We start from the raw sequence: 14943 nt of genomic DNA on the forward strand, positions 1-14943 counted from the left end.
CTATTAGTACATGAGGAAGGAACTCCCTCTATTAGTACATGAGGAATAAACTCCCACTATTAGTACATGAGGAATAAAATCCCTCTATTAGTACATGAGGAATAAACTCCCACTATTAGTACATGAGGAATAAACTCCCTCTATTAGTACACAATGAATAAACTCCCACGATTAGTACATGAGGAATGAACTCCTTCTATTAGTACATGAGGAATAAACTCCTTCTATTAGTACATGAGGAATAAACTTCCTCTATTAGTACACAATGAATAAACTCCCTCTATTAGTACACAATGAATAAACTCCCACTATTAGTACATGAGGAAGGAACTCCCACTATTAATACAATGAGGAATGAACTCGCTCTATTAGTACACGAGGAACAAGCTCTCACTATTAGTACACAGGGAACAAAGTCCCACTATTAGTACATGAGGCATGTACTACAATCGCTACTAAATTGCATGAGGCAAAATCTCTCCATGCTGTGTGACATAGCCAGCTGCGGTGGGTGCGAAATATCAATATCGGTCAGATGGTCATCGTCATTAGCATATTCTGTTTACCTACTTTCCCTCTCTACCCGGGCTACGCAAGCATCAGCTGTTGCCATAGAAATCGATTCGCCGTCTGCTGTTTCACCTCTGTCTATTGCCACTGCTGCGAAGTCGGAAGTGGTTGCCATAACGATCCCTTCTACATTGTTGACTGCCGTCTTTTGCTACTGCTGCAAAGTGGGAAGCTGTTGCCATAGGAATCCTATTCATCGTGTTTGACCGCTGCCTCTTGCCACCGCTGCAAAGTGGGCAACTATTGCCATAGAAATCCCATTCATCGCGTTTTACTGCTATTCCCTGCCACCGCCGTGAAATGGAAAGCCGTCGACGCGGAAATCGTTCCGCACTTATTCTCCGCGGTCCATCGCACGCGGAAGCGGGAAGCTGTTGCCGTAGTAACGCGTTCGCGCATCCGTTGTTGCTTGCAGCCGAGACCGACAAAGGGTAAGATGAGGATTCACTGCCTGGAGAACGTGGAGAAGGCGCTGCAGTTCCTGCGGGAGCAGCACGTTCACCTGGAGAACCTCGGAGCGCACGACGTAGTCGACGGCAACCCGCGACTCACGCTCGGCCTCATCTGGACCATCATCCTGCGATTCCAGGTAGTGAGCGGGATTTCTCCGGGCCTCCTCCCAGGTCCCGGGTCTTCCCATTGCTGGTTTGCGCACGGAAACCCTCCCGCGGTGGTTCCCTGCGTGAAATCGTCCCGGCTGCCGGTTCCCTGTTCCGTGGTTCTACGTTGCATACGCGACTCATCTTCTTGTGGTTCCGGGCGTGGAATTATCCCGATTCTCATGTCCCTGTTATCCACCCGTCCCTCTAAGTGAGCCTCTGTCGATTACCAGTGTCAACCCCGTGTCGTTTGGACACTTGCTCCCGGACGCCACCTGCGTTACCACCTCGTTATTCCGTGTTAACCCTTCCTTCACTTGTCTGCTTTACTTCCAGGCTCTGTATGCACCCTGCCCAACACCGGACCTTCATCCCGATTACCCAGGTAAAACCCGTCTGCTTTGATGTATCCCCCTCCACCCATCACTGTTTCCCAGTCGCTGAAACATTGCCACCCACTATCAATCGATTCACCGCCAGTGTTGTATGAAGAAGTCATGAACAAAATAAATTCGATACCGTAGCAGCAATACGATCCTCTCCGTAAATCCGCGCGCAATTGCGCGTCTGAGCGAGACAGTTGTGTGGGTGCATTGTGTCGAACAGTTTTCTTAATGAGCATTCGCAGCAGATGCATGCATTCATGCACACACACTACAGCCAAGCATGCAGAAACTACACCCACTACTTCCTCTACCCCCACCCCTATGCTCACGCAATGTTGCGCTCCCCCACCAAGGACATCCAGGACATCACAATAGACGCATGCATTGCACAATACACCTACGCATGCCCAAGATTGCACACGACACCCACTCATCGACGCACACACGGACACACACTCACGCACGCAACACCACGACATCACGCTACGCACGCACACACGACACCCACTCACGGCACGCACAGCAGGGCCCACCACCACTCACACACGCACACACCACACCCACTCACGCAGGCCACACGACACCACTCACGCACGCACACACCCTACAGCCCACTTCAACGCACGCCACCCACCACACCCACTTCACGCACGCACACACACACCACACCCAGCTCGATTGCACGCCACACACCACACCCACTCTACGCACACGCACACACACACCACACCACACTCCATGCACGCACACACACCACACCCACTCACGGCCGACGCACAAATGCCCCACCCTACAACACCCACCTTCACCGCTACGCACACACACACCACCACCCTACTCATGCCACGCACACACACCACACCGCAGTCACGGCGACGCACAAATGCCCCACGCTACCAACACCTCACTCATGCCAACGCTAGCACACACCCACACCCACGTCACGCCACGCACAAATGCACCCTACACACCCACTCTACGCACGCACGCAAGATGCACATGTGATACCCACTCACACACGCACACACACTCACAGTCACCACTGACACCCACCTCAGCAGCACAAATACACACTACTCACCCACTCGCACGCGATGCCCAAATGCAAGCCAACACACCCAACCTCACGCGTGACTGCACACACTCGGGCAGCACGTAAACACCCACTCACGCACGGCAACCAAATGCACCGCACTACCACACCCCACTCACCGACCGCCAATTGGCTCCAAATGAGCCACACGACCACCCACTCCATAGCGACGCCACCTGCAGCGACACCCTACTCAACACACGACCATACACCACACCCATCTCACGCCCCACGCAGCACTACGACACACACCGCACTCGACTGCACGCATACACGCACACCCACTCGACGGTGCCGGCGCCACACTCCTCACTGGCATGCGCACGCCGATTACAACACCCCACCGCCGCACTCACGCCACGCATCACTACACCCACTCACCCGCACGGCATACAGACACACCCACCTCTAGCGCACGCACCAACACAAACGCACACGGACACCACACTCATTACACGCACACACTACACCCACTCAACGCACGCCACAAATGCCACACTACACTCCTCACTCATACACTGCACACACGATCACCACTCACGCACGCACAAATGCACACGACACACTCACACGACGCTACGCCACGACACCCACTCACCGCGCACAAAATGCACCCAACACAACCCACTCACTGCACGCGCCAAATTGCAACACTAAACAACCCACTGCACACACGCCCAAATGCACCCAACACACCCCCTCTACGCCCGCACAAATGCACCCAACACACCCAACTCACGCCATGCCCAAATGCACAGGCTAAACACCCAACTCACACAACGCAAATGCACACTAAAACGACCATCAGGGGCACGCACACCAAACACACCCCACTCAACGCAGCGCACGCACAACGCACACGACACCCACTCCATACACGCACGCACGACACCCACATACGCACGCCCAACATCACACTACCACTACACCACTCATACTACGCCACGCACCGGATCACCACAACTCTCGCACGACGCCCAAACCCTCGATCCCACACTACACACCGCACTCATTTGCACGCATCGACACATCCACTACACCCACTTCACGGCCACGACACAACACGCACATCTACAGCCCAAGCTCATGCACCCGCATACAACCACACCCAGCTCAACCGCGCACCGCGGACAACACGCAGCACTTACACGCCACTGCATGCACGCAACACACCACACCCATCTCACGCACACTACACCCCAACTCATGCCACGCACACACCACCACCCACTCAGCGCACGTCACAACGCCACCACTACACATCCACTCATGACCACCACAACTACAGCCCACCTCACGCACGCACACACCACACCCCACTCACCGCACACACAAACGCTACACTACACTCTCCTCATGCACAGTCTCCATTGACACCACACCACTCGTTCCTCCACCTACACCTCTATGTTCTCATGCCCTGACATCTGCACTACGTTGCTAAAACCGCTCACAATCCCAGGACATAACATAACACCTCACGCCAGCGCCTTCCCACGACGCAGATTTACTCACACATAGTAACGCGCCCGAAGACTACCTTGCGCCAGCAACGCCACACCCAGCGCACAACGTAACAGGCGCCCACCCTCCGCACTCCATCCCTCCACCTACCCGACTATGCTTTACGCGAACACTCTGCGCCCGTCCCCCATCACAGATTCCAGGACATCACGACTAGAGAGGACGGGTCCGGACAACAAGGAGACGAACGTGCTGCCGAAGGATGCGCTGCTGCCTGGGCGGGTCAAGATGACAGACGGCCGGGCTAACCCGAACGTGAACGTTGCGCAACTTCACGACGACTGGCGCGACAGGCCTCGCCAGTCAACGCCTGCATCACAAGCACAGGTAACGCATGCACGCACGAGCCGTACTGCCATGAATCGCCGCCGGGGGTGGGGGAAGGTGGAGAGTGGGGGGCGGGAGGTGGTTGAGTTGATTGGGATAGGGGTAGGGCGGTCGGGGTGGGTGGTTGGAGGTGCTAGAGAAAGGGGAGGGCTGGTAAGTAAGGTGCCGTGAATGGGGCAACGTAGGTTGGGATAGATGGTGAAGGGACAGGGGGTAGGTAGTGTGTGGTGAATGGAGGGGGGAATGAGGGATAGATGGGTGGGGGGGTGGGGGGGGTGTTCGATGTGAATGAGGGTGGCGAATGGAGGCGGATAGATGGTGGGCGTCGGAGGTTGTGGTGTGTCAGTGAATGAGGGCTGGGGATCGGAGGGGACTAGATATATGAGGAAGGGTAGGTGCGCGGTGTGTGGGATTGACTGGATATTGAGGTATGGACACAGGGGATGTGGTGCTGTGTATGTACAGCGTGGAATTATAGGCGGTAGGCGCATGGAGGATGTTGGGTGCGGCAACGACCGCTCCATCATGTGGATCTACACAGTGTGGATATATGAAGGCTTAGGGTTAAGGCGGGAGGGATTCGGGACCTGTGATCGAGCTTACAGCTGCTGGATATTCAGCGCGGTAAGAGGGAGGCAGATGTGACGTGCCTCGGCCCCCCCACCGCACTCACCCACCCCGCCCAACACACTTCCCCGTGTGTTCACAGGTGGATATAGGGTCATGCGCATGGAGGATGATGGGCTGTTGTGAGGTACAGGTTGACTATAGGGTAGTGCGAAGGAGGATGTGGCGGTGTGTGATTACAGAGTGGATATAGTGGTTATCGGAAGGAGGATGTGCAGGGGTGTTGTGTGATACAGTGTGGGACTATAGTGGTATGGGACAGGAGATGTGGGGTGTTGTGATCTACAGGTGGATACTGAGGGTATGGAAGCGAGGATGTGGGGTGTCGTGATTACAGGTGGAATATAGGGTTATGGAAGGAGGATTGTGAGACGTGTGTGTTAGCAGGTGGATATAGGGGTATGGAGGAGGATGGTGGGTGTCTGTGATTACAGGTTGGATATAGGGTATGGAAGGAGGATGGTGCGTGTGTGCTGCATTACAGGGTGGATATAGAGGTATGGGAAGGAAGGATGTGGGTGGTGTGATTACAGGTGGATATTAGGGCGCTATGCGAGGGCAGCGGATGTAGGTGTTGCCATTCACAGGTGGGTATAGCCTTAGGGGTATGCCCGAGGTAAGGAGGCTGGGTGTATTGTGCATTACAGGTGGATAATAGGGTGATGGATGGAGGATGGTGGACGTGTGGTGATTACAGTGGATATAGGTATGGTAAGGAGGATGTGGGTGTGTATTATCCAGATCGTGGATATAGGGTTATGGAGGAGGATGTCGGGTGTGTGGATTACAGCGTGGACTCTCACGCGTATGGAGGGAGGATGTGGGTGTGTGATTACAGGTGGATATAGGGTATGGAGGGAGGATGTGGGTGTGTGATTACAGGTGGATATAGGGTATGGAGGGAGGATGTGGGCCTGGGGCATGTGATTACAGCGTCGGATATACGGTATGGATGGAGGGATGTAGGTGTGTGATTACAGGGTGGATTATAGGGTTATGGAGGGAGGTATGTTGGGGTGGTGTGACTTACAGGGGATATAGGGTATGGAGGGAAGGTGTGGGGTGGGTGTGATTACAGGTGTAATATAGGGTTATGCGCCATGGTGGATTGTAGGTGTGTGATTTACAGAGTGTATATAGGGTATGGATGGTGGATGTGGGTGTGCGATTAGGGGATGGGGTGGGAACATGATGCTAGATGCGGGTGTCAGCATTGCCAAGACAGGAATCCCTTCTACTGAGATGGTTTCAATGTATAACTGCCACTTAAGGAAACCGCCTAAAATGTCCTTTATAGACAGGAATCCCTTCTAGTGAGGTGGTTTCAATGTATAACTGCCACTTAAGGAAACCGCCTAAAATGTCCTTTATAGACAGGTGTTTGTTCCATAGCGATGGTTTCTCTGTATAACTGCTACTCAGGGGAACTGCCTGAAGTGTCCTTTATAGTCAGGTGCACGTTCTGTAGTGGTAACTGCTAACTCAGGTTTTACCGTATATGTTTATTTGTCAGGGTATTAGTGTCAGATGTGATGAATATCACATTAGTGTAGGCAATGTAGTTTGCTAAATGTAACGTGTATTGTAAAATGTAAAAAGTAACATGGTTAAACACGGTCAGCTGTTTGCAGCAGCACTCTAGATTGCTATTGAAAGTGGCAGGAGGAAAGAATTTTATTTCACGTAGGATGTAATTATCCTACGAGTACTCACCATAATAACTAGTAACGTAATTTCAAAGACAGGTCCACGGCTAACTTTTTTGGCTTCATGGTGCATAATAGCAAATTAGTGTAATCTGCAGTGAAGGTGGGGTGGCTCTTCCACATCTCTTCACACGTTTTGAGTAGTAACACCGTTGGTGTGGTTGCAGGCCTGATCTGATCAGGTACGAGTCGCTAACCAAGACCAACGCAATGCACAACATTGGGAACGCCTTCAACGTTGCTGAGGACAAGCTTGGCATTATGAAGCTGCTCGATCCAGAAGGTTAGTGAGACATGCGTGGTGCCATCTAGTGAGCAGAATAGGTGCTAACGGTCATCTTTCTTGAAGCCTTTTTACGAATGAATTTGCTAACCGTATCTTAGAGTGTTAGATGTAGAAACGACGTATGTGTCAATAAACATATATCTATGGAGCAGAATAAAATTTATAACTGTTTCTAGTTATTATAGTGTTATAAGTAGACTATAATAGGTGGTAACAAACGTATTTACTGAGAAAAATGAAATTGCCAACTCCTACTAGTATTATAACTAGAAACGAATGGTTGCTAACAGACATGTATATATTCATGTACAGAGGACAGAAGCATCTGTGTATGGATAGGTATCTGTGGTGCGAATGCGGATAAAAAACTTATGCAATAGCAGATGTAGGGTTGACTAATTGTGGAAAAGAATGAAATAAGTGACTGCTCTTAGTTGCAATAGCACGTGTTCATGTATGTATGTATGTATGTGTTAATGTATGCATATGTCTGTGTATTTGCAGATGTGAGTGTAGACTATCCTGATGAGAAGTCGATCATCACCTACGTGGTTGCCTACTACCATTACTTCTCCCGCATGAAGGCGGACACAGTACAGGGTAGACGTATCGGCAAGGTAAGCTGATATACAATGCAGCGCCTAATGTATGCAACGTAACAATTGATATATATATATATCTATATATATCTAGATATATATATATAACATATATATTATCTGGTCTTGATGGGGAAAACTAAAGGGGGATGGGGGAAACGCCGACAATGATAAAGTGTGGCACCTGTGTGTTTCATTTTAAGTAAAATTCCATGGTAAACAGCTGGCTGACAAGGTATTACTGCATTCTGGGGCATGTGTCCGATAATCAAAGTTTAGTACCTGGCCATTTCCTGGCCTCTAACCATTTTCAAAACTAAATTAGTACCCGTCTTCTATCTCTTTTTCCCTATCCCGCTCCCGCTCCATCTCCCTCTCCCTCTCTCTGACACTTCATCTCATCCTCTTCCTCTATCTTCCTCTCTCCCTCTCTCCCTCATTCCGTCTCTTCCTCTCCCTCTCTCCTTCCCTCTCTCTCTCTCTCTGTGTCTCTCACACAGACATACACACTCTCTCTCTCCCACCTCTCGCTCTCTCTCTCTCACCCACACGTACATACACACACTCTTTCTCCACATCTCGCTCTCTCTCTCACACACACGCTACATACACACTCTCTTTCTCCCACTCTCGCTCTCTCTCTTCACACACACGTACATACACACTCTCTTTCTCCCACTCTCGCTCTCTCTCTCACACACCGTACATACACACTCTCTTCTCCCACCTCTCGCTCTCTCTCTCACACACACGTACATACACACTCTCTTTCTCCCACCTCTCGCTCTCTCTCTCACACACACGTACATCACACACTCTCTCCCCCCTCTCTCTCACACACAGACATGTGTGGCCATTCTTCGACACTCTCTCTCCCCCCTCTCTCTCACACACAGACATACACTCTCTCTCTCCCTCTCTTTCACACACACACACGTACATAACACCTCTTTCTCTCTCTCAGGTGGTGGACTCTGCGATTGAGAACGAGCACATGATCACGGAGTACGAGTCCATGACCTCTGACCTGCTCGAGTGGATCAAGGAGACGATCGTCACGCTGAACGAGCGCGTCTTCTCAAACTCGCTCAACGGCGTACAGCATCAGCTGCTGGAGTTCAACACCTATCGCACCGTCGAGAAACCGCCCAAGTACGTGTGACCGCGGGGAGGAGGATGGAGGAAGGGGGGAGGGAGGAGGAAGAGAGAGCAGGAGGGAGGGGGGTTAAGAATGAGTGGTGGTGTCGTGTGGAGGGAGAGGGTCGGTGGCGTGCAGGAGCAGCTGCTAGAGTTCCACACCAACCGGGCATTAGAGAATCCCCCTCTTATGTGGGGAGGAAGGAGGGGAGGAAAAGGAGGAGGGAGGGAGAGGGAGCCGGAGGCAGGTACGGGGTAGGTAGGTGGCATGTAGCAGCAGCAGCTGCTAAAGTTAAACCCCTACCGCTCTGTCGAGAAGCCTCCCAAGGTCGCACCTCCCAAGGTCGCACCTCCCAAGGCATAGTGCGAAAATTCGATTGATTCGCGCGTCCGTTCGCTAATCCATGGGGAAATTTTTCCTTTGTCTTACCTACAGGTTCGTGGAGAAGGGAAACTTGGAGATCCTGCTGTTCACGCTCCAGAGCAAGATGAGGGCGAACAACCAGAAGCCTTACCTCCCCAAGGAGAGCAAGATGATCTCCGACATCAACAAGTCATGGGAGAGGCTGGAGAAGGCAGAGCACGAGAGAGAGCTGGCACTGAGAGAGGAGCTCATCAGGTACGTGTAGCGAGTCTGGCGCGGCGTCTGTCTAGCTGCATAACTACAGCTGCGATTGACCTGCCTAGACTGGCACCCGATATATTGTTCTTATGATGGCTGTGGGAGAGATAGATTGGAAGGAGTATGGGTTTTGTTAAAGTTTAAATTTTATGTTCACACTGGTTAACTTTTTATCTATCCTTTGTCGGTCTCAATATTCACATCCCCTTATATTCATGTCACTTTGCCCTTTATCTTCATTTAAATCCATATCTTTGTCTCCATGTCCAACCCTTGTCAAATCCTGTCCATACATTGTTTTTTCTTATCTGTGCCTTGGTATTGTATGTCCATACCCATGTCTTTTCTTGGTCATGCCATAGTTTTTTCTTGTCCATGCCTTTCTCCTATCCTCTCCCTGCATTTTCTCTATTTTCCATGGTTTCTCTCACGGTCACACCATTGTCTTGTCTTGTCCATGCCCTTGCCTTTGTTTTGTCCTATCCTATCTATACCTGTCTCATCTTTTCCACGCTTTCTCTGATCTTGGTCATACTTTTGTATTGTGTTGGCCATGCACTTGGTCTTGGTCATACCCTTGTCTTGTCATATCCATGCCCTTGTCCTATCCCGTCCATGCATGTCTCGTCTTTTCCACGCTTTCTCTCATCTTAGTCGCACCGTTGTCTTGTCTTCTTGTCTTCCCTTCATGTCCTTTATCTACATCTTAACATCGGCACATCAAATAAAATTTATAACTGTTTCTAGTTATTATAGTGTTATAAGAAGACTATAATAGGTGGTGTTAAACATATTTACTGAGAAAAATGAAATTGCCAACTTCTACTAGTATTATAACTAGAAACGAATGGTTGCTAACAGACATGTATATATTCATGTACAGAGGGGAGAAGCATCTGTGTATGGATAGATATCTGTGGTGCGCATGCGGATAAAAACTTTACGCCAACATAGCAGATGTAAGGTTGACTAATTGTGGAAAAGAATGAAATAAGTGACTGCTCCTAGTTGCAATAGCACGTGTTCATGTATGTATGTATGTATGTGTTAATGTATGCATATGTCTGTGTATTTGCAGATGTGAGTGTAGACTATCCTGATGAGAAGTCGATCATCACCTACGTGGTTGCCTACTACCATTACTTCTCCCGCATGAAGGCAGTGCGAGGGAGGGGATCAGGGGGAAGGTGCGTGCGAGGAAGGGGGTCAGGGAGGTGTGTGTGAAGGAGGAGGAAAGGTGTAAGGTGGGAGAGAGGATGGGTCAGCGAGAAGGTGCGTGTGGGGTGGGTGGGTCAGTGAGAAGGTGCGTGTGTGAGGGAGGAGGGGGTGAGTCGAGGCGTGGGTCAGTGAGAACAAGAATTTGGTGTTGTGAAGCCTGCAGATAAGGACATGTTCCCAAAAGCTCCAAAAAAATTGGCAGCAAATTTTTACATAAATATTTTTCTATATAGGTGTCCATGTGGTGTGTTTGTACTTATGAATATATATATATATAATATGTATATATACATATATGGCGTATGTATTTGCAGGAGAAGCTGTTGGACACGATGATCCCGGGAGGAGAGGCAGACTACGATGAGCTCGCCATCATGAAGTGCAGGTTCGAGGGATTCGAGCACGAGACCGCCGCCAACAAGGAGCGGGTGAGTCAGCGCCCCCTGGCGGGCGAGTTTGAGACGTCGCCAACCCGGCGGGTTTGGTCGCCGGTCGTAAATACTCGTCACAAATCTCCGTCGGAAGAAATTTTTTGGTTCGTAGAGAAAAGGAGACTTGAGGCTGAATCCTTGGTTGCTTGGGACTGTTCTTGGTGAAGTGATGATGTTCTTGTGTTTGTTCGGCAGGTGGACACGGTTAACGAGATCGCTAAGCAGCTGGTGGATGCTGAGAACCCACACGCTGATGAGATCGTTGCTCGCCAGGGCCAGGTCAACCAGAAGTAAGCACCGTTATATATATATGTATATGTATATATATAAATATAGATATATATATATATACCATGAAACCACAGCACTAGTGTTAACGTATGAGCACGGAGCCAACTTAACCAGAAGTAAGTACTGATATATTATATATACACCATGAAACCACAATCATAGTGTTAATGTAGGAGCACAGAGCCAGATGAGCCAAGCATAAGCAGGTGTAGTGTATACTTAAAATGACACTACGAGCCGCGATGTTAAAGCTATTGTAATCGTTTCATGTTTGTGCGAAAGTTAGGTTGGCCAGAAGTAGAAATGCCCTATAGCCATGAAATCATAGTGTTAAACATATCTGCCCTGGGGTGGCGTGAGCATGGAGCAAGGTTAACGCTATCACAAGCGATCCCCGTGTCCGTGCCTCTCAGTTTATAGACCCACAGTCATAAACACTGTTGTTAACAGTAGTCGAGCTATACATTCGTGCAGAATTTGTTTGGTGTGATTTGCTGGTGTGATGCCTTACCACCAGTTACGGCTTGCATTGCTCTTGAGTTAGGATGACAGTGGCATCAGGTTATAACACTGCTTTACACACCCAGCTGTATTAGCAGCTACATTTAGCAGGTTGCAGGCACATATATTTCTTGTTTCCAGGCGTGGCACATTTCGATGTCGGTAGTTGGGTAGGAATGTTTAAATTTGTACCTAATCCTGACTTTGCTAATGCCGACACTTCAACAGACGTGCAAACCATCCGTGTGATAAAAAAAATCTAAGCAAAAGCTAGGATGGATTTAGGATTTTAGGATTTAGGATTTTTTTAGGATGGATAGATCTCAAGGTGGTGTCTACTGGGTGAACGATAATTGCATACATCTCGCTTCTCTCGTTCAGTTTTGTTCTGATCGTCAGCAAACGCTCGCGTACTGGTTAGTTGGAAATTTCTCGCTCTATCTTCGCGTTTTGATCTTTAACGTCAAAAAACGAGGCAGCTGCCGCCCGCTAACATAATAAATACCCACCAAATGTTTTTCACTTCACGGCATCTGTCGCGGAGGCTTCTGAGCATCTAGCCACTATCGTTTTCATGGAAAAACGCACCACGAGCTTGTCTTTTTCGAAGTGTTTGTTAGGAACGCACTTGGTTCCGCGAGCAGCCGAGTTTCCGGGAAGGCTGAACGAGTTTGTTGTAGGTTGGCGGTCGGCACAAACTTTGATTACGGATGCGTGGGAGAGGTTCATAGCTAGCTGTTGTGGCTTCTCCCCCAGATAGCATCTGGTCGTGATGACTATTTGTTCACGTCTATGTAGTTATGGGGGGTTGTTTACTGTAAACAAACCTGGGTGTAGGGAGTCCCCCCCCCCCACGCATACCTCACGTTTTGATCATGTTCTTATGATAGATGTAGTAAGCAGAAGAGAAGGCGAGAGAGAGACAAACAGACACACACAGACAGACAGACAGGCAGGCAGGCGGGCAGGCAGGCAGACAGGCGGGCAGGCAGGCAGGCGGGCAGGCAGGCAGACAGATAGATAGCAAGAGAGAGAAAGAGAGGGAGAGAGAGAGACAGATAGATAGCAAGAGAGAGAAAGAGAGAGACATATGGCATATGTTCCAGCCTCTCACTCATACTCTCCCATGACTGTTCACTCACAGCGTTGTCGCTGTTTCAGGTGGTCGGAGCTGCTGCAGCTGTCGCAGCAGAAGAAGGATGACATCAGACAGTTCCACGGCGTGCAGACCTTCCACATTGAGACCGAGGAGACCATCGTGAGTAGTGCGCCCTCCAGACGACCTTGTCATTGACCTTCGTCGCGTGTGCGTCACCCATCGTGGCTTCGACGTCGTTCTGATCACTCGATGCTGGCGCACGTTAATGTGACGTGTCCTCAATGCGTTTTTCGTTTTTACGTCGGCCTCGACGCATTATCGTCGATAATCTCGTCATATTCTCGCTTTAATATCGGAGCTTTTTTTTAATCTTGAGGGGTTTCGTGTTAATTTTGATGTATTTTTTTCATCGTGAGTCTCTCATCGCGTTGTCGTATTAATTGTTGGACATGCGCTGATCCGTATTCATCACTCGACTCTGTGCCGGCTTGTGGTAATCTCTCATATCAGTGCGATTTCTTTGTAATCTTAATGTTTCCATCTTAATCTCGTAATATATTTTCTCATAAATCGCTGTTCATATCGCTGTTATAATGTTTTCATATCGCTGTGTCATTATCTTGCTTCTATCTCCCTCTCTCTCTCTCTTTCTCTCTCTCTCTCTCTCATTCTCTCATTCTCTCTCTCTCTCTCTCACTCTCTCCCTCTCTCTCACTCTCTCTCTCTCCCTCTCTCACCCTCTCTCTCTCTCTCTCTCTCTTTCTCTCTCTCTCTCTCTCATTCTCTCATTCTCTCACTCACCCTCTCTGTCTGTCTTTCTCTCTCACTCGTCACTTGTCTCTCTTCCGCAGACGTGGATCAATGAGAAGTGTAAGATCCTGGAAGAGACGCAGGAGTACGGCGACGACCTCGCCGGGGTCATGAAGCTGCAGCGCAGGATGAGCTTCATGGAGCGCGATCTCAAGGCCATCGAGGACAAGGTCAGCCCACGACCTTGCAACCCCCGTGACCCTTCCTGCGACCCCACCCTGCGACCTTGTCTTGTGGCACTGTACGACCTTCCTGTGACCATGCGACTTCCCGCTCGCTTCCAGTCTCCTTGCTCGTGTCCAGTCTCCATCTCTCTACCATCCTGTTTCCTCCCTCTACTGCTCTTTAATCGGCTAGTTTATAGGTTTAACGGTCCACCATGTCTTCTATAATTTCTATATACTGGAATTAATCCAATACATGTCCATGTACATTTACACATACATATGTATATATGTATATGTACATGTACATGTACATGCGTATGTGTGTGTGTGCAGGGCACGAAATTCTGATTTGTTTGCACGGGCCCAGAGGGCTGGTAACAGCAATTTTTTACCAGCCCTCACCATAATTTACCAGCCCTCACAAATTTTGTATAAAAATCAATGTCATGTTTCACGCTTGCATTCTCGATTTCAAATTTGTAAAATGTTGATAAACTATTGCGTGATATCCTTCAGGTAAAACAGTAATATAGGCTATTGCTCATTAATGCTGTAAATAAAAATGTAGGTACGCGCTAACACGGCTGAAACCACCGGCTCTGAGGACCGGTGATTTGCCAATGTTACCGGCCCTCTAAATAATTTGCCGGTGGGCCAGTGCTTTACTTGTATTTACTTGTACATATACATGTGAATGTACATGTATATACATTTACTTGTACATGCACATGTACATGTACGTGTACATGTGCATGTACATGCGTACACATGTATATGTGTACATGTATATACATAAATTGTACGTGTACATGTGCATGTACATGTAAATATACATAAATTGTACGTGTACATGTACATGTACATGTATATACATAAATTGTACGTGTACATGTACATGTACATGTATATACATAAATTGTACGTGTACATGTACATGTACATGTATATAC

At 49.1% G+C, this 14943-nt stretch overlaps 1 protein-coding gene across 1 annotated transcript in view; it reads left to right on the plus strand.

Moving 5' to 3' along the window:
* LOC106811844 (spectrin beta chain-like) overlaps positions 1–14943 on the plus strand; it is a gene marked incomplete in the record, with an annotated part of 83058 nt that overhangs the window by 34899 nt on the left and 33216 nt on the right. The window contains 12 exon segments of the mRNA XM_014815567.1: positions 986–1159; positions 1912–1932; positions 4438–4499; positions 7000–7115; positions 7623–7735; positions 8682–8869; positions 9291–9482; positions 10562–10663; positions 10721–10748; positions 11009–11122; positions 11321–11415; positions 13079–13175. Of these exon segments, the coding sequence (XP_014671053.1) occupies positions 986–1159; positions 1912–1932; positions 4438–4499; positions 7000–7115; positions 7623–7735; positions 8682–8869; positions 9291–9482; positions 10562–10663; positions 10721–10748; positions 11009–11122; positions 11321–11415; positions 13079–13175 (1302 nt within the window).

The sequence above is a fragment of the Priapulus caudatus genome, unplaced genomic scaffold (genome assembly GCF_000485595.1).
Source record: "Priapulus caudatus unplaced genomic scaffold, Priapulus_caudatus-5.0.1 Scaffold581, whole genome shotgun sequence".
Classification (NCBI taxonomy): Eukaryota; Metazoa; Priapulida; class Priapulimorpha; order Priapulimorphida; family Priapulidae; genus Priapulus; species Priapulus caudatus.